Below are 24,737 nucleotides of genomic sequence, written 5' to 3'. Positions count from 1 at the left end.
GATATGCAAATAGCTAACAGTCAAATGAAAAGATTTTCAAAATAATTTGTCATCAGATAAATATAAATTAAAACCACAATGTAAAAGTGCTGTGTAGCCATTACATTGTATAACATTTAAAAGACTGGCAATACGAAAATTAGGCAAAGATATGGATCAATTGGAACTTTCATACATTGCTGATAGGAGTGTAAAATAGTAAAACTACTTTGGGGCCGGGCGCGGTGGCTCAAGCCTGTAATCCCAGCACTTTGGGAGGCCGAGACGGGCGGATCACGAGGTCAGGAGATCGAGACCATCCTGGCTAACACAGTGAAACCCCGTCTCTACTAAAAAATACAAAACTAGCCGGGCGTGGTGGCGGGCGCCTGTAGTCCCAGCTACTCGGGAGGCTGAGGCAGGAGAATGGCGTAAACCCGGGAGGTGGAGCTTGCAGTGAGCTGAGATCCGGCCACTGCACTCCAGCCTGGGCGACAGAGCGAGACTCCGTCTCAAAAAAAAAAAAAAAAGAGAGAAGACTCAAAGATGGTGATGCCATACTGAGATGAGGAAAATTGGAGAAGGATTGTGTTTGTAGGTTAAAGGAAGAGGCTTCCATTATGTATCTGAAAGCAAAATGTGACTTTTTGTGTGTGCTAGATAAAGAAGAGCTGTGTTTCTAGGCAGACTCTGAAGAAAACAAACTACTGATATATTTGATTTGAGGAAACATAAAGTATTCAAAACAATGAAAAACACTTAAGAGGGAGTGTTTAAAGATTGATTAATCATAGGATTGATGGCCATAGAAGTGTAGTCATTGGAGTGAGGCTGTTGCTCCTTGGCCAACCTTTTTTTTTTTTTTTTTTTTGAGACAGAGTCTCACCCTGTCGCTCAGGCTGGAGTGCACTGGTGTGATCTCAGCTCACTGCAACCTCCACCTCCTGAGTGCAAGTAATTCTCCTGCCTCAGCCTCCTGAATAGCTGGGATTACAGGCACGGGCCACCATGCCTGGCTAATTGTGTTTTTGTATCTTTAGTAGAGACAGGGTTTCACCATGTTGGCCAGGCTGGTCTCGAACTCTTGACCTTGTGATCCACCTGTCTCGGCCTCCCAAAGTGCTGGGATTACAGGCATGAGCCACCGCACCTGGTCTTCTTGGCCAGCTTTTACAGGTGTGTGCTCTGGTAAGAAGCTGACATTGATCTATGAGATTAGTAAAATCTGTTCTGTTGTTACTTTTTTACTATAACCAAATATCATTCCATCTCTTCCTAAGAGAATAAGTATTTATTATTGTTAATAAGGAGATAAATTTTAATGCTATACTTAATATATGCCATGTTTGAGATATCCATTAGCCATCCAAGTAAAGATGTTCAGTAGATAATAGGTTACGTCAATCTGGAATTTCAGGTACACATCAAGTCTGAGAGTTATCGGCCTATAAATGGTATTTATAACTACAGATTGGATGAAAACACCTTAGGGAGAGAATGTATCTAGCTAGAGCCCTCGATGGGGAGAGGTCTGTAAACTTAGCAGGATACAACAAAGTTGTATGACAATAATGATCGGAAGGTCCATAAATAATCCTAAGTATTTCATGAAGTATTACAGTTAAATACAGAAAACATACAAGTACTTTAAAGAGTAAAATTGACCCAACTTTACTTGAAAATTCTGAGTATTAAACTGCAACTAAGTCATAAATAAAGGAAACATACTTATAAAAATGAAATTTAATGATAGCATTCAGTACACACTCCATACCTGGCATTATATAAGCACTTGGAGAATGAGATGAGTGGGAAGACTTCTCTCATGAAGCTTTGAATTCATCCTTCCATTCATTCTATCAGGAAATACTTAGCCAATGCCTTTGAGGTAACTGATACACGCTTAAGTAATGGAGATATAACTGTGAACAAGACAGACATACTCATGAAATTCAATGGAAAAGATAGCATTAATAGATAGCATTGATAGGTGGATAAAAAAAGGATAGAATATACCATTCAAGTGCAACATATAGGATGCTATGGGCACTTTTATATCAGGGAGAACTAACATAATCAAGGAGTCATAGAAAGTTTCTCAGAGGAAGTAAATTTTAGCTAAAATTTAAAGAAGGAATGAGTAGAGAGTCACTAAGAGTGTAGAAAACAATGCCCAAGCCAAAAGGAACAGCATGTGTAAAAAGTTTGAGAAGAGAGCCTCAAGCAGTTGAGAAATAGAAAGAATAATCTGACCAGAGTAAGAGATGAGATTAAAGGATTAAGTGTGTGGGCTGTGATAAGGTGGGGTCCTTGCAAGTCTCGCTAAGGATTTTAGACTTTATCATAAGGTAACTGGGAATAACACAGTAAGAACTTGTTTTCCAAAGCTCACTATTGTAGGTGATATAATACATACAACTAAAAATGTCTGTAGAATCACAGAGGAGGGAAAGACTAATTGGTCAGGTGGGCTTCCCAAGAAGCAGCATTTTAGTTGAATTTTGAAGAATGTGAGAGATTCTACCAGGCAGCAAAAGAGAAAGGGCATTACAGAAAGAGGGAATGACAAGGACAAAGGCACAACCATCTTAAAAAAAAAAAAAAAGAGCTGGGCATGCTGGGAACAGGGAGAAACCAGAAAGTATAGCAGCGTAAAGTGGCATGAACATAGTGAAAAATAAGGCTAAGAGGCACAGTCCTGACATTTGTGTACCAATGGAACAATGTGGCACAAGGAACATACATTTAAATATTTAAAAGTTATAAATCATGTTAACAAACAAAATTTGTTCTCCTCTCTACATATCTTCAAATTCAAAATATGGTGAATGACAGGCTGTGGAGTATAGGTAAATATGATAAATTTACTTTTATACAGGCCTTTATACTTAACAGTCCAAGCATTATATCTTTATAGGAGTTTAACAAGTCACTCCAGTTCTAAATCAAAGTTCATGAACTGTATTAGTCCATTTTCAAACTGCTATAAAGTTACTACCTGAGACTGGGTAATTTATGAACAAAAGAGGGTTAATTGACTCACAGTTCTGCATGGGTGGGGAGGTCTCAGAAAACTTGCAATCACTGAGAAAGGGGAAGCAGTCACCTTCTTCACAAGGTGGCAGGAAAGAGAGAGCGAAGGAGGAAGTGCCACTTTTAAAACCATCAGATCTTATGAGAACTCACTATCACTAGCACAGCACAGGGGAAACTGCCCCCATGATCCAGTCACCTCCCATTAGGTCCCCCGCTCAACACATGGGGATTACAGTTTGGATTACAATTCAAGATGAGATTTGGGTGGGGACACAGAACCAAACCATATCATGAACTTTATGATTAAAGTTACATAAATCTTATCAGAAAACAATAATTAACAGTAAACTTCTGGGTTCTAGGACCAGTTTTTTTTAATGATTCCAGTAATTACTGTGTATCTGATATGAATAATTAGATATGAACACAAAACTGTATAAGACTGGAAAGTTTTCAGACTATTAAATATGTGAAAATGGAAAACTGCCATTGAGTGAGGTTAACTCTACGAGAATCTTACAGGGACTTACAATGGTATCTAAACAAATTCTTTACTCTGCAAATTCATTTATTTAATGTTTCATTTATTCTAATGTTTTGTGCTGTTTTCCATAGCACAAAATTAGGTATCCAATATTTAGGCCTTCTTGATGTTTTAGGATGTTTTGAATTTTTTATTGATATATCATAGTTGTATATATTTTTGAGGTATATGTGATATTTTGATACATGTATACAATGTGTAATGATCAAATCAGAGTAATAGGGATGTCCATTACCTCAAACATTTATCTTTTGTGTTGAGAACACTACAATTCTTCTCTCCTAGCTTTTTGAATTATGTAGTAAATTAATGTTAAGTATAATTTCTCGATAGTACTATTAAATAAAATAATTCATTTCTTCTATTTAAACAGTATTTTTGTACCCATTAACCAATTTTGCCTTAATTTCAGTCATATATTCTTAACCCTTTCCTGAGTCCAAGTTCACTTCTCTCCCTTCTCCGCACACCAACTCACTTATTTTAACATTTAAATTAGCTATTTATATATATAGTTTATATGTAAACTGCATATAAATAGTTATATATAGTTTATAAATAGTTTGCATATAAACTATATATAATTTATTTAAATGTTAAAATGAGTGAGTTGGTGTCCAGAGAAGGGAGAGAATAAACTGTAGATATATATAAATCTAAGGAAAGTAAATTCCAAAAAGGGAAAACTGTTCCTATAGGAGGCATGGGCATAAAGAGAGGGTGTGTTTTAAGCAGAGGAACTCTGCTGAAGTAAGGCAAAGCCAGCAGAACTTTTAACAACCATGCACACTGATGTAACGGATTGGAATCTACAGGAGCCCCAACTGCAGAGGTAATCCTGCCTACCTATCAGTTCTCTCCATGAGACTTTTGTTGAGTAAGCAGCAGCACAACAGGCTGGTGGCTGGACTGGAAAGCAAAAAGTCTTAAAGTGTTTAGGTCTCAAAATCCTTTTAGAGGGTGAGCCCTGTAATACACACAGAACAGGTTAACACTCTCTAGATATTTGAAACTAGAGGTGAACTGAAACTACCTAAAGCTGCAACTCAGCACTGACTCAGCTTGACTCCTCACAAAGAAAGGGCACATTTTTCCTGGGAAGAAAGATACTTATTTGAATCTTTATAATTATTTTAAAAACAATTAGGTTTAAGCATATAAATTTTAAAATGTCAATATCAGTGCATGTAATTTTTTAAATGGGAGACGTGAAGAACTGGGAAAATGTGAACCATAATTAAGAAAAAATTATAAATATGTTAAAGAAATTGATGAAAAAATGAAGAATTTCAACAGATAAATTGAATCTCTAAAAAAAAAAAATCTCTCAAGGCACAGCCCACTTTTTATAAATAGGGTGAGGGAATAGGAGAGTTCAAAGTGTGGCCTTACGCTATATCCTCTCCAGGTACCTCAAGATTTGACAGCTTCTGTAGACAACCCCTTGGCAAGGACATCAGCATGTAGAAGTATGTGCTAGTCACAGTGGTTATGATAAAACTCACCTCCGGTGACTCTGAGGACAAAGAAGATCAAGGAGAGGAAGGATTTAGCTTATATTATTTCAGATATGCACCTGCAAGACATACCTAGACTCTTTCAGGGAAAACTACTTAGACTTGAAGAAAAACTGGAGGTCAAGTCTGGAAAAAATGCAATTTAAATTTGAGTTGTTATCATTAGTGTAATCACATTTATATATATGGTATCTAGCTCTTTTTCTATTTAGAATTAATAGACTTATGATTAGGAAACATCACCTTAAACATACTATACATAAAGCCCAACAAAGAAATTACCACTGGGAATCTTTTGAACTTACCTTCTGGCATACATCAGACAGAAAATTGGAAAAGCAGGTATCATGGGAAACAGATTGAAAAATAAGCAGAATAAGGTATCACGTGACAGTAGAAAACTTATTGATATCTGCCTCCTGATGACAAAATAAGTACATTTCCCACCATGAATTTCTCAACCTTCTCCATATGTATCGACATGCTCTGCCTTCTCACCTATTTCAAATGTTCCAAATTCTTTCCCATAATGTCCTCTCTTTAGCCCTACATCATCAAATGTTGTTTCTCCAGTGGATCATTCCCATCATTATAGTTGCTATAATAGTTCCTATCTTAAACTACCTCTCTCAGCTACTGCCCATTTCTGTTTCTCTTTGCAGCAAAATCCCTTGAAAGGATTTGTCTATATTCACCATCCTGCTTTATCACTGTCCATTCTTTTCTAGACCGGTTCCTATAAGATTTCTTCTTGTCAAGTTTGTTAATGATCTATATCTTGGCAATGCCAATAATACGTTTTTATTTAATTTCTCAAAAAATTGACTACTCCAGCCCTTCTCCTCCTAGCCTGTCTCATCTCAGTGAACAATAGTATCATACATTCAAGGCTAAAGTAAAAAATGTAAGAGTTATCCTTGAGTCATCTCTTCTTCTCACACATCACACCAAATCAAGTCCTAATAGCACTACCTCCAAAACAAATTCAAAATCAATTCTTCACCTTTTCCATTGTATAACTGCAGCCCAAGTCACCATGACTTCTCATATGCACTATTAAAAGAACTTCCTGACTGATTTTCCTGACCCAGTTCTTGGCCTCTACCACCTTTTCTTCACAAGGTTATTATCCTGAAGCACAAATCAGGTTATAGCACTGTCTCTCTTAAGCCCCTTTTAATGTCTTCCTGTTATACTTAAAGTTCAGCTCCTTTCCATGACTTTCAAAGCTCTATGTGATCTAGCCTCTGCTTATCTTTCTGTCTTCACCTCCCTCCTGCATTGCATTTCAGCCACACTGGCCATCACTATTTCACTCAAATATGAAAGCTCATTTTTCTCTCAGGGACCTTATACTTGCTGCTTTTCTGCCTAGAATATCCTTTCCCTAGATATTCACACTGATAACTCCTTCTCATCATTCAAGCCTCAAGCTAAATGTCACCTCTTGATTGAGGCTTTCTATGTTTATTATTCCCACTAGAATATAAGCACCTTGAGGTCAGGAAACTATCCAACTTGCAAATTACTTTATTTTCAATGCCTGGAATAGTGACTCACAGGCACTAGATAAATACTTGTTCATAAACTTAACTCCTTTAGAATGTTTTGAGCATTCATAATAATTATAAAGGCCATCAACATATGTATATTAAATGTTTATGTACCAAATCCTGTGCTTTGTGCTAAGGGTAAAAAGACAAATAAAATTCTATCTAGAGAGTGACATCAGCAAGATAGTGGGATAGAAGGTGCCAACCCTCAACTCCCCAGAGAAGCACCAATTTTACAACCACCCATGAATAAGAATACCTTTCAGGAGCTCAGGAGCCTAGCTGAGATGTTCTAGAATCATGGTGGAGCAAAAATAATTCAATAATATTTGTATTAAAGTAGGTAAGAACAGTTATATTTTATGCACATCACCCCCTACACAAGATGGCACAGCTCAGTGCCAAGGAAGAACCCCTTGGTTGATGATTTCTCCCACAGGTGGAAATGAGGGCAAAGTGAGCACCCAGCTCTCCCACCATTGAAGGTTGAATCCAAGAAACCCAGTTCTGTCTTGTCCCATCCAGAGCACTGAGGGGATTAGCACAACTGAATTATCTGGCAGCAAGAAACAGTGAAAAGGAGCAGAAGCTCAAAGCAGCAGGCACACAGATCTCAATAATTGGCCACAAATGTTACTGGCTTGCCTGTAGACACCACCCATGAACCCTGTGGGGGGGATCACATTTGAACCCCCAAATTGACTGACATGTCACAGCACTCCATGCACACACTCCCACCACCACCACCATCACCAGCACCTTGCACTCTTCCACAGATGGCACCCCAGGTTCCCCTGTAGACAGTACATGTGCTCCCCTGAAGATGGCAAACATGAGCCTGCAAAGACAGTGCACAGATATCAACAGATGGCTCAACTCTGCTAAACTGGGAGAAGGTACACAACTTTGATCACTCCAGATCACAGCCCTAGTGAGAGGAGGTGCCAGCTGGGCTTCCTGGGTCAAGTAGGGGCTCAGAAAGCTGTGAAACTCACTCGTTTCCTGCATTCAGACTTACTTTGGTCCTGGATGAATAATATTGAAGATACCTGCTTAAAATATTCCTAACACCCAGATTTGTGCATGTGTTTTCTTCCCCAAGAAAGCTATAAACAGTGAAAATTTTGCTGTAAGCTTCCCTGTGTCCTCTCTTCCCCTTCCCCGAAACTAAAAACAATGTTAACTGCCCATTTTTCTGTGACCAGCAGACTTTACCTATGCTCCCAATTCCAATTCCTTGTAAACATACTTTATAAAATCCTATAAAATCCTGTCTCCTTTGCCATGCCGCTGCAAGGTCATAAAGTAGATAAAACCTAAGCTGCAATTCCGGTTTTCCTCAAAAGGAAATGTTCTAAGACATGTCACACAATAACTTACTGCCTTTGTTTCTCACTCTGGTAACATCTTCCCTCCACCTTAAAGAGTTTAAAAGGCAACTGCATAATCTAACTCTGGCTACCCGTTCGGGACCCCTTCCACACTGTGGAAGCTTTGTACTTTCACGTTGCCCAATCAAGCCTACAGTTTTTCTATCAGTCCGTGTCTCTATCACTCGCTGCGGGCAGCTGCCACACCAATTCTTTGGCCTGACTAAAGGCAAGGACCTTTGGCGTTACACTAGGAGAAGTAAATGGAAAGTTCTCACTTCCTGGCCTGGTTTTATGGGATCAAGGGAAAGCATACAATCCTGACACTACCCCCCAAGAGGGAACAAGAACAGTAGGGGGATACATCAATTGAAATGGTGCGGGACACCTCCAGATCTCTAGCCAGGCTGAATGGTGCAGATTGTTCTCTCCCAACGCCAGTAATCAAAGACTTGAGAAGTTTACTCCTTCTTCAAATGAGAAGGCAACAAGGCAAGGCTTCAAAGAACATAAAAAATCAAGGAAATATACCACCAAAATAATAATAATAAAGCTCCAGTGGCTGACCCCAAAGAAATAGAGATATATGAATTGCCTAAAAAGAATTCAAAATAATTATCTTTAAAAAGCTTAGTAAGCTACAAGAGGAAAAACTAAGGGATCATGGTGGACAGGAGGCAGGACTAGACTGCACCTCCCCCACAAACAGAGACTTGCATTGTGAACTTCTGCTCCAAAACTACTGCAGGAATAAACCAGAAAAGCTGAGAGAACCCACAGACCCTCTGAAGGAGGCAGATTGCTCCTGCAGGAGCCAGGAGACACCCCAAATACAGTGAGTGCCCCAGCTGTGGAAGTGGGAAGGGAGGATTGTCCATCTGCAAACACACACCCTCACTGGGGAACCTGAAGGTCTGGATCATGGGAGAAGATTCTGGCCTTACCTGGAACTGAGTTAATTTAGAGAGTCAAGCTAAATACAGAGGTAGAGGAAGCAGCAGGAGAAGACCCTCTCTAGGTTCCCTGGAGAGCCGTTTCTGCCTTGTCCACAGAGGTCCTTGGAGAGGGCTGTCAGAGGTACTGGGAAAAGACCACAAGGAGAAAGAAATCCTAGCTGAACTTCGTAACAATTCCAACCAAACACAGAGTCTCCTGGCCAGAACTCTGGGGAGGGCATGAATCCAGTGTGCAGACTCCTCAGGTGGGAAGGCACGAAAGTTCTGCTTACTTTCACACATGGGAGGCTAGTAACCTGGGGCAAGTTCTCAGCTCTGCTCTTCCACTGCCTGGAAACAGACTTGGTGTCTTTTGGGGGCCTGGGGGCACGATGGAAGTGAGACGAGCCTTCTGGGTTGCTTGGGAGCTGGGTGAAGCCTGTGATGCTGGATTTCCCCTACTTCTCTGACAACCTGAATGACACAGCAGAGGCAGCCCTAATCCTCCTGGGAACATCATTCCATTGACCTGGGAACCACAACTCCATCCCCCACAGCAGCCGCAGCAAGAGCCACCCAAGGAGAGTCTGAGCTCAGACACACCTAGCTCTGCCCCCACCTGATGGTCCTTCCCTACTCACCCTGGTAGCTGAAGACATCAGCATTCTATGAAGCCAGTATCTTCCTAATACCAAAACCAAGAAAGAACATAACCAAAAAAGGAAACTACAGATCAATATCTCTGATGAACATAGATGCAAAAATCCTTAACAAAATACTAGCTAACTGAATCCAACAGCATATCGAAAAGATAATCCACCATGATCAAGTGGGTTTCATACCAGGGATACAGGGATGGTTTAATATACACAAGTCAATAAATGTGATACACCACATAAACAGAACTGAAAACAAAAATCACATGATTACTCAATAGACACAGAAAAATCATTTGACAAAATCCAGCATCCCTTTATGATTAAACTTTCAGCAAAATCAGCATACAAGGGGCATATCTCAATGTAATAAAAGCCATCTATGACAAACCCACAGCCAACATAGTACTGAATGGGGAAAAGTTGAATTCACTCCCTATGAGAACTGGAACAAGACAAGGATGCCCACTCTCACCACTTCTATTCATATCATAGCCAGAGCAATCAGACAGGAGAAAGAAATAAAGGGCATCCAAATCAGTAAAGAGGAAGTCAAACAGTTGCTGTTTGCTGATGATGTGATTGTAGACCTAGAAAACCCTGAAGACTCCTCCAAAAAGCTCCTAAAACTGATAAAAGAATTCAGCAAACTTCCAGGAAACAAAGTTAATGTACACAAATCAGTAGCTGTCCCATACACCAACAGTGACCAAGCTGAGAATCAAATCAATAACTAAACTCCTTTTTTTTTTTTTTTTTTTTTCTGAGGCTGAGTCTCGCTCTGTCGCCCGGACTGGAGTGCAGTGGCCAGATCTCAGCTCACTGCAAGCTCCGCCTCCCGGGTTTACGCCATTCTCCTGCCTCAGCCTCCGGAGGAGCTGGGACTACAGGCGCCCGCCACCTCGCCCGGCTAGTTTTTGTATTTTTTTTTTTTTTAGTAGAGACGGGGTTTCACCGTGTTAGCCGGGATGGTCTCAATCTCCTGACCTCGTGATCCGCCCGTCTCGGCCTCCCAAAGTGCTGGGATTACAGGCTTGAGCCACCGCGCCCGGCCTAAACTCCTTTACAATAGCTTCAAAAAAATAAAATACTTAGAAATATACCTAACCAAGGAGGTGAAAGACCTCTACAACAAAAAGTACAAAACACTGCTGAAAGAAATCATAAATGACACAAACAAATGGAAACACATCCCATGCTCATGAATGGGTAGAATCAATATTGTGAAAATAACTGTACTGCCAAAAGCAATCTACAAATTCAATGCAATTTCCATCAAAATACCACCATCATTTTTCACAGAACTAGAAAAAACAATTCTGAAATTCACACGGAACAAAAAAGAGCCCACATAGCCAAAGCAAGACTAAGCAAAAAGGACAAATCTGAAGACATCACATTACCTGATTTCAAGCTTTACTGTAAGACCATAATCACCCAAACAGCATGGTACTGGTATAAAAATAGGCACATAGACCAATGGAACAGAATAAAGAACCCAGAAATAAACCCAAATACTTACAACCAACTAATCTTCAACAAAGCAAACAAAAACATAAAGTGGAGAAAGGATACCCTTTTCAATAAATGGTGCTGTGATAACTGGAAAGCCAGATGTAGGAGAATGAAACTGGATCCTCATCCCTCACCTTATATAAACATCAACTCAAGATGGATCAAGGACTTAAATCTAAGACCTGAAACTATAAAAATTCTAGAAGATGACATCAGAAAAACTCTTTTAGACATTGGCTTAGGCAAGGATTTCATGACAAGGAACCCAAAAGCAAATGCAATAAAACAAAGATAAATAGCTGGGACTTAATTAAACTAAAGAACTTTTGCACGGCAAAAAGAACAGTCAGCAGAGTAAACAGACAACCCACAGAGTGGGAGAAAATCTTCACAATCTATCCATCCGACAAAGGACTACTATCCAGAATCTACAATGAACTCAAACAAATTAGCAAGAAAAAAAAAATCCCATCAAAAACTGTGCTAAGGACATGAATAAACAATTCTCAAAAGATACATAAATGGCCAACAAACATGAAAAACTGCTCAGCATCACTAATGATCAGGGAGATGCAAATCAAAACCGAAATATGATACTACCTTACTCTCCCACAAGAATGACCATAATCAAAAATCAAAAAATAATAGATGTGGGCATGGATGTGATTAAAATGAAACACTTCTACACTGCTGGTGGGAATGTAAACTAGTACCACCACTGGTACTAGTTTTGTAAACTAGTGCAAAACAGTGTGGAGATTCCTTTAAAAATTAACAATAGAACTACCATTTGATCCAGCAATCCCACTACTGGGTATCTACCCAGAGGAAAAAAGTCATTATATGAAAAAGATACTTGCACACACGTTTACAGCAGCACAATTCGCAATTGCAAAAACGCGAAACCAACCCAAATACCCATCCATCAACGAGTAGATAAAGAAAATGTGGCATAGATATATGATGTAATACGACTCAGCCATAAAAAAAGGAATGAATTAATGGCATTTGCAGCAACCTGGATGGGATTGGAGGCTATTAATTCTAAGTGAAGTAACTCAGGAATAGAAATCCAAACATCGTATGTTCTCACTCATAAGTGGGAGCTAAGCTATGAGGATGCAAAGGCATAGGAATGACACAATGGACTTTGGGGACACAGGGGAAAGGGTGGGAAGGGGTGAGGGATAAAAGACTACAAATTGGGTTCAGCATATACTGCTTGGGTAATGAGTGCACCAAAACCTCACAAATCACCACTCAAGAACTTACTCATGTAACCAACTACCACCTGTTCCCCAAAAACCTATGGAAATAAAAAACTTTTTTAAAACAAAAACTGCTACCCAACTTTTGGCTTCCTGGCACTGTGTTTGTAGCTGTCTTACAGAATTTTTTCTTACTTCATCTTCTATTTTAATTTTTTGTATTCTAATCAAATCCATGCAACAAATCGTCAAGTTCTTTGGAAGCAGTGACTGTGTTTTACTCATTTCAGTACTCTCTAAAGAGCAGAGCACTGGGCCTGGCACATAGAAGCACTCACATATTTTTCATATGAATTATAAGGAATAAGGAAAAGAAAAAAATAAATTTATTGAGGTTTATGTACCAGCACTTATAATGGGTGCTTTCCCACAGGTTATTTCATTTAACGTTCAAAACATTTCTTCTAGATAGCTATTACTGTCCCCATATAACAGTTAATGAAATTGAGATAGGTTACACTCAGAAAAAAATAATCTCTTTCTTCCAAAGAAGAGTTTACAATCAAGTAGGGAAATATACTATGTATATTAATAATAACAAATGCGATACAGGTAGTATATAAATATACTGGTTCAAACAAGTACAAAGGAAGTAAGATTACTTTTAGTGCGAATGATTTGGGAAGATTTTATAGGTGAGGCCACACTAAACTGAACCAACAGGGATAGGATACTGTCAATAGATGGAGATAATCAAGAGCATTTTTTGAAAGGTTATAGTTTCATTCTGACAGTTTTTCCTCTAACCATTTCTCAGGCAAGCTCAGGCAAGCCCCTGTTAAACACTGGAAGACTATATTTAAAAGTTTTATAAAATAACAATGAAAACATAGAATTTAATTGGCAAAAATTTACAGCAAGCTTTGTATTCATAATATAATATATAATATTTAATAATAATGGATACTATGTCTTGAATGCTTATTAGGTGACAGAAGTCTTTTATGGAGTACTTTCCATGGATTATCTCATTTAATTCTTCCAACATTCCATAATTAGTCTGATATCACAGAAAAGAAATAAGCCTTAAAAAAAGCCACATAACTCTTACAAAGAATAACTTGATTGTTGAGTGACCAAGGCAAGAGTCAGGTTTACATGTATCTGACTGCAGAGCCAGCTCACAATGCTGAGTACAACTCTGCCAAGCTAAGGAAGATTTGCATTCAATCCAAAAAAGAAAGCTTAATTGAAGCATATTAAGTATCAGTTACACATGTATGTAAAACATTCAATGCTATTTGAAAACTGAAATAAATATACAACTAGTTATTGCAAAAGATAAAAATAAAATTCCCTTTAGCTATTCCCAACCACTGTGCTTATATTACTCCCATAAAGAGTGAATATAAACCCTTAATCCACTGCCACTCCTACTCCAATCCCTTTATTCTTTTTTTAAACCGGGCCTTTTAATCTACTGTTTCCTGGTTCTTTTAATTACAGTTCCTCATCCCTCCAGATTGTGCTTCTTTATAAACAAATACCATCTCTAATACTATTTGATGGTGATTATGATGACAATTACGATCTCCCACCATTATGATGACAACTACACAATCTAAAAGAATTACTCAATCCAATGAATATTAATGCCTCAGCTGTCTTAGAAAGTATGATAAATGTGTTCAGCATAATCCCTATCGCTACTTAGCAACTCCAAGATATTTTAGTAATTTACTATATTAACTTTATGCAAATATTTTGGTCTTGATGCAAATTCCTGAGTTAAGCAGATACATAAATGCCCTTTGTACGTTTCCAAAAGGTTTGTTGCAACGTGCAAAAATGGTGTTCAGTCTGAAGGTGATTCTCTTCCCATCCTTGCTTCTCTTGCCTGTATTGAAAAGCTCGCAGGTAACTTTAAATAACAATGGATATGATGGCATTGTCATTGCAATTAATCCCAGTGTACCAGAAGATGAAAAACTCATTCAAAACATAAAGGTAAGAGAAAAATGTATTATCCACATATTTTTATTTCAATAAGTATTTTCAACTCATGGTGTGTAGGTATTCATTGAGTGATAACTTTCCAAAATTGCTTCAACATTTATCATTTATATAGCATTTATCTAAACTGTCAGATTAATACCTGCTTAGTTTAAATGTGTTTATTATATGTTAATACTATTGGCTGTTCCCCAATGAATTATTAAAAGGCTGAACTAATATTTTTTTCAACTAGTTAAGCTAACAGAAAGACATTACAGCAAGTAGAAAATTATTCTCAAATTTTACCTTCATAAAGTTACTTTTATAAAGTTTAGCTAACTAATCTACACTTAAGCCCTAGAGTTTTATCCTATACAGTTTTTCAGTTGTTCACACTTGTTCAAACTCTGGAAAAGTAAAAACTCATATGTATCTTAAAGAAAAAATGACACATTTTTAATGGATGTACCTTCTTTATTTGCATTATTCAGTATAATAAAAAACACTTTATACTTATCACTTTAATATATACTGTCTTCTTTGATCCTCCCAATATCTCCATGAGGAATTCAAAAACAAGAAATGCATAAATGAAGTGATTTGTAAAAATCTCACTATAAGTGCCAAAACTGGGATCTGAAGCCAATGAAACCTATGTATTTCTATTTTCATTTCTACTTGGTAAAACTTTGCCTTTTATGAAAACACTCCATATGAGAAGATAACTAAAAATAAATCTAGCAAATTTTTTTTTTCAATTGACATCAGTTACAATAATCCACCAAACTTTAAACTCCCAATTTATCTAAACAACCAGAAGCAACTCTGTTTGATCAAATAAACAACTTTACCAATAGGCTCCCAGTCTTAATCACCTTGACATCTCACCCAGCACCCTAATTTCCATCTCCAACCCATATGCTGAATGCAGGTAAAAAAATTTAAAAGGTGGTTTTGAGCATGTGAAAATAAGGAGTTTACAGACTGAAGAACTATAGAAAACTTCAATCTATTTTTCAGTTAGTTTTCCCAAAATGTTCGGGGGAAAAGGCTTAGATTTGCTTCATCTAGTTATATATGTACTGTTATATTCATTTCACTGTGAAATTATTACCACAAGGTATTTTAAATTTTGTCAGGAAATGGTAATTGAAGCATCTGCTTACCTGTTTCATGCCACCAAACGAAGAGTTTATTTCAGGAATGTAAGCATTTTAATTCCAATGACCTGGAAATCAAAATCTGAGTACTTAATCCCAAAACAAGAATCATATGACCAGGTAGGCTATTTCATCTAACTCCTAAACTGCTTTTTTCCTCCTGTGCTTTTAAAACTTAATATCTGTAACTGTTTAATAATTACTAATCACTAATTTAGTAATTAGTAATATAACTTTTCTTAATGTATATGAAAAAAAGTCCTATTTTCTAAAATCTCTTGTTTCCATTGCTCTTGGAATTTGTTTTTGTTTGTTCTTTTGCTTTTTAGGCAGATGTTTTAGTTGCTGATCCTAACCTGAAATACGGAGATGATCCCTATACACTTCAATATGGACAATGTGGCGATAAAGGACAATATATACATTTTACTCCAAACTTCTTGTTGACTAATAATTTGCCTACTTATGGGCCTCGAGGTAGAGATATCTAAAATGTACTTCTGTTCTTATTTCTACTGGTGGAAAAAAAATAACACTATTTTAATGGTATTTTTTAAAAAAATTTAAAGAAGCCAGGCACAGTGGCTGACACTTGTCATCCCAGCAACTTAGGAGGCTGAGGTGGGAGGATCACTTGAACCCAAGAGATAGAGACCAGCCTGGACAACAGAGTGAGCCTTCAGTCTCTAAAAAACTAAAAGTAAATTTTAAAAACTAGCCGGGCATGATAGTGCATACCTGTAGTCCCAGCTACTTAAGAGGCTGACACAGGAGGATCACTTGAGGCTAGGAGCTTGAGGCTGCAGTGAGCTATGATCATGCCGCTGCACTCTAGTCTGGGCAACAGAGCAAGAGCAAGATCCCATCGCTTAAGAAAACAAAACTAAGAAGAGAAAAATAGGTAGTAAATAATACCTTTACTTGAAAATATGCTAGTTATGTTCCTAATTATATTTCTTTGTGTGTGTGTCTGTGTGTGCATGTGTGTGTGTGTTTAACAACAAAATGCATCGTTTATTGGCACCAACTCATTTCAACTTTTTTGGCCTAATAAAAGGCATCAATTTCTGGAGTACCTTGATTCAATTAGGTTGGGGAGAGGTTTAAGATAAATATAAGGAAACTGTCTTAAAATATTGTAACTATAAATGTATAACTGGCAGTATTCTCTCACAGGTAGAGTATTTGTCCATGAGTGGGCCCATCTCCGGTGGGGAGTATTTGATGAGTATAATGTGGACCAACCATTCTATATTTCCAGAAGAAACACTATTGAAGCAACAAGGTATCATTGTATTGAGCAAACCTGTTTTCAAAATGTCTTACTTATGACTCTTTAATTTTCTATGCTAGCAAACAAAGACTATCTCAGGTAACTACCTGAGAATGTTCAAACAGTTCATTGCAATATCCAACCTGCCCCATCATGTATGCCACCAATTAATTCTAGAGACTCCACCTTGGCATCAAGATGAATCAAAAACAGGAAATAATTTCAGTATTCACAGGGACTGTGCTGTAACATGTTATGGGCAGAGGAGAAAGGAAAAAGCTGTAGCCTAAATCCCAACATATCCGAGAATAGGTATTCAACCCTACCCACTCTTTTGCTACACTTGATTCATCACTTTTTAAGGTAAATCTGTTTCACTGAAATCAGTTAGGCTGCTAGAGCTTCTTTGTAAATATCGTATTATACTTTTCATTTAATCTTGATCTTAAAGAAAAAGTACTTTTCATAAGGATAAGGTAGTAAGTTGATTTTTTAAAAATATAACTCTAAGTGCTGCAGGCACTATTACAAATAGATGAGATGTTTAAACTTAGTTAAAATATCAAGCACATAGAGTATTTAAAGAATATTGAAGAACAATGGAAGTTAATGTAATAGGAAATAAGTCTTTGTGATGAAAAATGTATTCGAGGAAAGAGGGGTAATGGAAAAATGCCTCTCGTCATCTCCAATGTGTTGTTCATTTGATCTCCACTGAGCTGCCTGCAGTTTTTCACACAGACTGGGCTCCTCTCAGTGCAGGACACTCATTTCTTTCAACCTCATCCCACACAACTCCTCACTTACTCAAATAATGTCTGTTCATCCTTTAAGATTCCATTTAAATATTTCTTACTTAAATGTCTTTCCTCTCCCTCCGTTTGGGATTAAATTCCCTTAAGAATGCTCCCACAGCATGTATGGGCTTCTCTCACACATATGTGGCTGGGCAGTAATTGTCTATACAATTTTATTCTCCCCATTAGACTTTAACATTCTTAAGAACTGCGCATTTTTTTAATCCTCTGGTCTTGGACCTGGTGTAAAGTAAAAGCTAAACAGAGAATGTATCAAACAACAAATTTTTTATAAATTCATGAAAAATAAATGAGTTTCCTTATAATCAGTCATAAAAATAGATACATTAGTAAAAAGAAGTATCTAAAACATTTATTGAGCTCCTACTGTGTGTCAGGCACTTTCAAGCAGTGAAGTCTCATCATATGTAAGTTTAATTTTCAGGCTTACTCAAGAACTAACCCTCTGGGAAATATGATTCACCATGTCCCTAAATTCTTGCAGTACAAATTCATTAAAATTGATTAATGTCATGAAGTTTAACATTAACACAGAATGGTAGGATATCCTGCATATAAACAGAAACTTTAGAATCCTGTCCCTGTACCCTGCCCCCTATTCCCTGCCAGGGACTGGACAATTATTTTTACCACAAGGACCAAATGGCTTGAAGGCATAAGCCTTTTCATGCAGGGTTTAGTTTTATTTCTTCCACCAGTTTAGTGAAGTGGTTCTCAAAATATAGATTACAAAATGCTATAAACACAAAACTGTGAATACCACATATGGAAATTGAAAAGGATTTTAAGCATAATATTGACTTTCCCTTTCCTCTTAATAAGCAATTCTGCTGTACCTTTTAACTCATCTAATCTTTCCAACATCCCTCTGATTAGGAATTATCATCTTTAGCTCAAAGTCACAAGGATAATAGATTTATTGATCACAATGACCAATGCATGTTTAATAAGTATGAACTGACAACATTGTTTCTATTGAAATTGATCACAAATTGAGGTAGAATATTGTGCCTATTTCTGTCAAAATGTCATGTTTAGTACATGATCCATGGCAGTTGTCACTGAAGGAAAAATTTTAGGATGTTGGTCTTCATTCATGATTTGCCAAGTCTTCATATACATATGTAATCTAATTCTTTCCTCATAGATGTTCCACTCATATTACTGGTGTTAACATGGTTTTGCACGAATGCAAGGGCGGCAGCTGTATAGAACGACCATGCAGACGTAACCCAAAGACGGGGCTGTATGAAGCAAAATGTACATTTATCCCAAACAGATCCCAGACTGCCAAGGAATCCATTATGTTTATGCAAAATCTTGATTCTGTAAGTACCTTTTTTCCAGTCTCTCAAAGGAATCCGTGGGAGAAAAAAAATTAATTAGAGAAGCTGGATTTTCTACTGTGAAATTATGGGTACCAATAGAAAGGCAGAAAATTACTCAGGCAATTAATTAGAGGTCATTTTCTCTAGCATATATCAGAGTGTCTCTGGAAACTACCCTATCTTTTCTTATTAACCTATTTCTTTTATTCAAATGTAGCACTGTAGCCTTCTCACTGGAGTCACACAATAAATTCTTAGAATACATCTCTTCCCTCATTGATTTCTGTGGACTTCTGTATAGAGTTACAATCTTACTTTTAACTTGTTTTCTAAGTGTTAGCCATACTACTTTTCTAAAGTAATTTATAATGTAGCTTTGAAAAGGGTTGACATTTTAGATTTTCCATTACCTTCACACTAAAGCATGCCAAGCTATTGCAAAGTGGTATTGTGAAAATACATAGGGCTCTTCCTCCACTGAACAGACTTAAGAAAAAAAAAATCACAATTACCAATGTGTCTAACCAATTAAATAATAACACACCACAAAAAAGTTGAAAACTAACGTTTGACCTGAAATATCTGGTTCAAATATGTAAAGCTTAGTGCATAAGAATAGGTACCTTGGAGTCTTGGAGTCAGATAGAGCTGATATCGAAACCCAGTCTGTCATTTTAAAGCTATGTCCACTGTGGGCAAACTGCTAAATCTGAGATTTAGTTCTCTTATCTTTTATATAGGAATTATAATACCTACTTCACATAGTCATTCATGTTGGGTTTACAAGAGCTAATGTAAAGTATTATCATAGTGTTTAGCACAAGTTGAATGCAATATAAACTTTAAATTTTTAACTTTTAAAATGTGTTAAATATTTGAAAATAACCAATTGTTTCTTCCCGTGGATAAGCCTAATCTTAATTAATCCAAACATATTGTACTTACCTAATGAACATTTCTAAACATATAAAATATTTTAAAATATGAAATATATGAAACTTATCAAAAACAACAAATCAAAACACAAGTACACTACCTCTAAATAGTGGTACTAACTTACTTCAAAGAAGCAAATTTTTACATACCAAATTTTCACAGGTATATGCCATATACCTTTATAAACCTCTGTATTTGTTGGTAGTGATTGGTGTTTTCATATACCAATACCAAAACAGTTCTATAGACAGAAGTTTGTAAAGGCCTAGTATCTCTGATAAAATTTAAAATTCCTTTGGACCTTTGGGCATTAATGATAAAAGGCTTGACTACATTTGACACGAGTCAGGAACGTTCCCTTTTATCTGCTAAATCTGGAGCAACGCATACAAATAGATATCAAATCATGTGACAGAAGAGGATAACTACAATACTGTATGTACTGCCTGATCCATACTATAAATTCCAAAAGCATTTGACTATCAGGAGATAACTCACACTGCCTACATGGTACATAAATAATAATGAAGAAGATTGTGGAGCTGAAATACGGAGGGCAACTAATTATACAAGACATGGCCAAGAGATAAAATGGTTACATTTCCAGAATAACACTAATTTCTAATTATCATAACATAAATATATTGCATAGTATCTGTACTGAGGGCATGAATTCAGAGCTAGGAAAGATATGATCTAATATGTTGAATAGTCAACTCCATGATTTTGTTTCCTTATTATTTATGATTCTTACTTCATGCCTAGTATTTACTGCATTAAGAACTGGGAACACAGATATAATTAAAGATGACTGTTCTTGAGAAACTCAGTTTAGAGAGAAAAAGACATGATAAAATAAGTATATATTATTAAGTGGGAAGACACATAGAGATATGACCCAAGTGTTATGAAGCAGTAACCATTGCCAACTGGAAGTCAGAAAACAGTTTCGGAAGAGTGAGTTTTGAGCTGGAATTTGAGAAAAGTGAGTATGCATTTGCCAAAGTGAGAAGGGGAAGAGTTTTCTATACAAAGAAACAGATTTACAAAAGCAAAGAGTGGAGTAAGGCAGGGATGCTGTTCATGATTCTGGAAGTTCAGCATTGCCTAAATTATTTGCATCATGGTCGTTAAGATTTTAATGTTTATTAGAACAATTTTCTGGCAGATAACAGTAAAAGAACTTGAGAAAATGGTGCTTTTTCTGATTTGCACGAAATTACCATTTGGGTTAGCAAAGACCCTAATGAAAGTTTCTGACATATTTTAAGGATATAAAGAAATCCAGTATGGTAGAAGCAAAGAATACGTGGTAAGTAAGAGGCAGGAAATGAGGTTGAAACAAAAAATGGGGACATACAGAGCTAAGGTGTTTGAGTTTTATCCTCTCAGTTTTAGACTGGTGATGTGATAAGTTTAATTATTTCAGGAAGGTAATCCTACTAATTGTAAAGGATGAGATAGAGTGAGCTGATAGTGGAGGCAAGGGAGACCAGTTGGAAGGCCATGGCAACAGTTAGGTAAGAGGCCCAAATAGAGGCACTGGCAGTGGTAGGGGAAAGAGGAACCAGGTTTGATAGGCATTTCATACCAGCAAGACTTGGTTATGAATCACTGCTTTGATTGCAAACTACATTTTTCTCCCATCCAATATAACTCCATTTGGGAAATGTATCAGCCATATCAGAAACCAAACAAACAAACTCATAAAACTTAGATAAAAGGTATTCAAATGCAATAATTTAGTTCTTCTAATTCTGAGCTTACATCTGGATATTTTACATTGGGAGGGCATTAAAATAATGAAATGACACTACTAAAAATATTTCCTGTAAGCTGAGGCTCATCTTGCAGTAGCAAGATGAATTCCTTCTTGGAGACCACATTTTTCCAAGTTACTACGTTTTCAATACTTAAAACATTTTCACAGATTCTATAGTAATGAAATATTCATTGGCAGAATTACTGGATACAATTCATCCTTGCCTCTAAAAGACAAATAATTACATTTCCTCATTTTCTCCCTATACTTTCATTCCTTTTTCAGGAGTATTACTTTATGTCAAAATTTGCCAGTGCCAGTAGTGATCCGGGTTGTAGAATAGCTGTCCTCAAGTTTTTTGATCAACTATGATGATATGGAACATACCTAGACAATTAAAGAAGGCCATTTTCTCTATACCATTTTTAGGAGGTAGCTAGAAATTATCACAAGCCCTGCCCCTTTTTCCTCAAACTTAATTCAAGGCTTGAGCTCCCCCAAAGTTTAGAAGGGAAAGTAAAAAGTTAACATAAGCAGTCGTGCCAGCTGCCACAATCCCCACTGATGTTTCTATCTATAGCCAAAAGAATCACCAAAAATCTTTACCAGTACATATTGATAGCTTTACCTTGCTTCTGTTCCATTCAAGTATGCAAATGGATGTCAGAATGTTAGATTATAAAGTAGTTTTTAACAGGAGATAAAATCTGTGGAGGATATGTATGACAGATAACTACATATTTGATGCCTCACAAGTTATTGTAATCTTGTCTTCTAATTGATTTTTTTTCCAGGTGACTGAGTTTTGTACTGAAAAAACACACAATAAAGAAGCTCCAAACCTACAGAACAAAATGTGCAATCACAGAAGCACATGGGATGTAATCACGAGCTCTGAAGATTTTCAGCATTTATCTCCCATGACAGAAATAAATTCACCACCTCGTCCTACATTTTCATTGCTCAAGTCCAAACAGCGTGTAGTCTGTTTGGTACTTGATAAATCTGGAAGCATGTATAGAGTAAGATAGTTTTTGGTTAACTGTCTAAAATTATTTAAGTATTTAAGCTACTAGAAATATAAGTATTAAGTATTTAAGCTGACGGAAATATAATCTTAGGTTCAGTTCTAGTAACAAATATACATATGTATTTATGTTCTAATAAATTTTAGCACATAATTTTATATAGATAAGTACTAGAAGACAATATGCCAACAGAAAAATGTAGGCTGGGTGCAGTGGCTCACACCTGTAATCCCAGCACTTTGGGAGGCCAAGGCTGGTGGATCACCTGAGGTCAGGAGTTCGAGACAAGCCTGGCCAACATGGTGAAACCCTGTCTCTACTAAAAATACAAAAATTAGCTGGGAGTGGTGACACATGTTTGTAATCCCCGCTACTTGGGAGGTTGAGGCAGGAGAATGGCTTGAACCTTGGAGGCGGAGGTTGCAGTGAGCCAATATTGCACCACGGCACTCCAGCCTGGGTGACAGAGCAAGACTCCATCTCAAAAAAAAAAAAAAAAGTTGTTTATATTTAGGGTATTGGATTATGAATCATTTTCTTATTCCTTAAACTCTTTAGTCTAACTAGAAAAATTAATTTTTTTAAAGCCAGCAAGCAAAATGAAAATCATCAACCATAATTCTATCATTGAAAATATGATACTTCAGTCTTTTTCTTTTGCCCCATAATTGTATTTTGCTTTCCCTCTCTCAAAAAGGTGAGTTATTGATTTTATATAATGGTTTTATAATCTGATTTTTTTACTAAATTAATATCTTTCAATACTCCCCATAAAAAAAAGATTCCATGACATAATTTTTAATGCTTGTATAACATGCCCACACTATAATTAGGCAAGCAATCCCCTGTTGTTGGACAGTTGGGAGATTTACACTTGCCATTATTAAAATGAGCATCTTTGTATGCATTTTTAAAATTATTTCTTTAGGGGAAATTCCTCAGCGTAAAACCATTAAATAAAAAGGTATCGATTTTTTTTTTTTTTTTTTTCTTGAGACGGAGTCTCGCTCTGTCGCCCAGGCTGGAGTGCAGTGGCCGGATCTCAGCTCACTGCAAACTCCGCCTCCCGGGTTCACGCCATTCTCCTGCCTCAGCCTCCCGAGTAGCTGGGACTACAGGCGCCGCCACCTCGCCCGGCTAATTGTTTGTATTTTTAGTAGAGACAGGGTTTCACCGTGTTAGCCAGGATGGTCTCGATCTCCTGACCTCGTGATCCGCCCGTCTCGGCCTCTCAAAGTGCTGGGATTACAGGCTTGAGCCACCGCGCCCGGCCAAAGGTATCGATTTTTAAGGCTTTTTCAAATATAACTGAATTTTAAGATTTTCTTTAAATTTTAAACAAAATGAAGAAGCTAAATTTTAAAATACAACCAATCAATTATTATCATGATCTATGGTCTATAAATGATTTGTCGTTCATTAATCCATCAAGATTTGGAGAGTCTTGTGAGCTATTCACACCTTTTTCTTACAGGAAGACCGTCTCTTTCGAATGAATCAAGCAGCAGAACTGTACTTGATTCAAATTATTGAAAAGGGATCCTTGGTTGGGATGGTCACATTTGACAGTTTTGCTAAAATCCAAAATAATCTCACAAAAATAATTGATGAGAACACTTACCAAAAGATCACTGCAAACCTGCCTCAAGAAGCTAATGGCGGCACTTCAATTTGTGGGGGACTCAAAGCAGGATTTCAGGTAAAATAAAATATTTTAAAATATCATTTGCCATTTACTATCGTTTTTAATTTTCTCCAATTACCTTTGAACAAAGGACAAGCATTCATGGGCCCCTCAATTAATACTATTATGATCTGATCAAGGTAAATCATTTATGAGAAGAAAAAAATAGCTTCTCCTAGTATCTGTTTACAGCCAGACCCTCTCTGAGGGTGGCTATTCCAATGACATACTCCTGAGGTGCTAAGTTGCACTGCAGAGTGGTTAAGTAAGTGGGGAAAATTTCAGTGTGCACACAATCATGATTTTATTGGAGAGCTCCCCATTTCTCTAATACTCCCACAGTCTGAGTTTCAAGGAGCAGAAAAAAATGCCACTGAGGGGATTATGGAAAAGGGAAATTAGTAACATTTCCATATGATGGATAAAGAAAGACCCAGTTT

General features: G+C 37.0%; 1 protein-coding gene across 6 annotated transcripts in view; it reads left to right on the top strand.

Annotated features, from left to right (window-relative positions):
• The window catches only part of LOC108514641 (epithelial chloride channel protein-like), a 41,686-nt gene that overhangs the window by 4,462 nt on the left and 12,487 nt on the right, over positions 1-24,737 (top strand). For 2 of the 6 annotated variants that reach the window (XM_017851043.1, XM_017851051.1), the window contains exons 2-8: positions 14,142-14,320; positions 15,448-15,588; positions 15,798-15,945; positions 16,645-16,753; positions 18,707-18,887; positions 22,380-22,607; positions 24,088-24,312. In XM_017851043.1, coding sequence (XP_017706532.1) covers positions 14,162-14,320; positions 15,448-15,588; positions 15,798-15,945; positions 16,645-16,753; positions 18,707-18,887; positions 22,380-22,607; positions 24,088-24,312 — 1,191 coding nt within the window. In that variant the 5' untranslated portion in view covers positions 14,142-14,161. Of the gene's footprint in view, positions 1-498; positions 574-2,586; positions 2,829-4,465; positions 4,520-7,459; positions 7,526-14,141; positions 14,321-15,447; positions 15,589-15,797; positions 15,946-16,644; positions 16,754-18,706; positions 18,888-22,379; positions 22,608-24,087; positions 24,313-24,737 lie in introns of those variants that run through there. The other 4 variants (XM_017851057.1, XM_017851033.1, XM_017851060.1 and 1 more) reach the window with 4 other exon arrangements.

Source organism: Rhinopithecus bieti, unplaced genomic scaffold, assembly GCF_001698545.2.
Source record: "Rhinopithecus bieti isolate Rb0 unplaced genomic scaffold, ASM169854v2 scaffold_1467, whole genome shotgun sequence".
NCBI lineage: Eukaryota > Metazoa > Chordata > Mammalia > Primates > Cercopithecidae > Rhinopithecus > Rhinopithecus bieti.
This window is presented reverse-complemented; position numbering and strand designations above follow the sequence as displayed.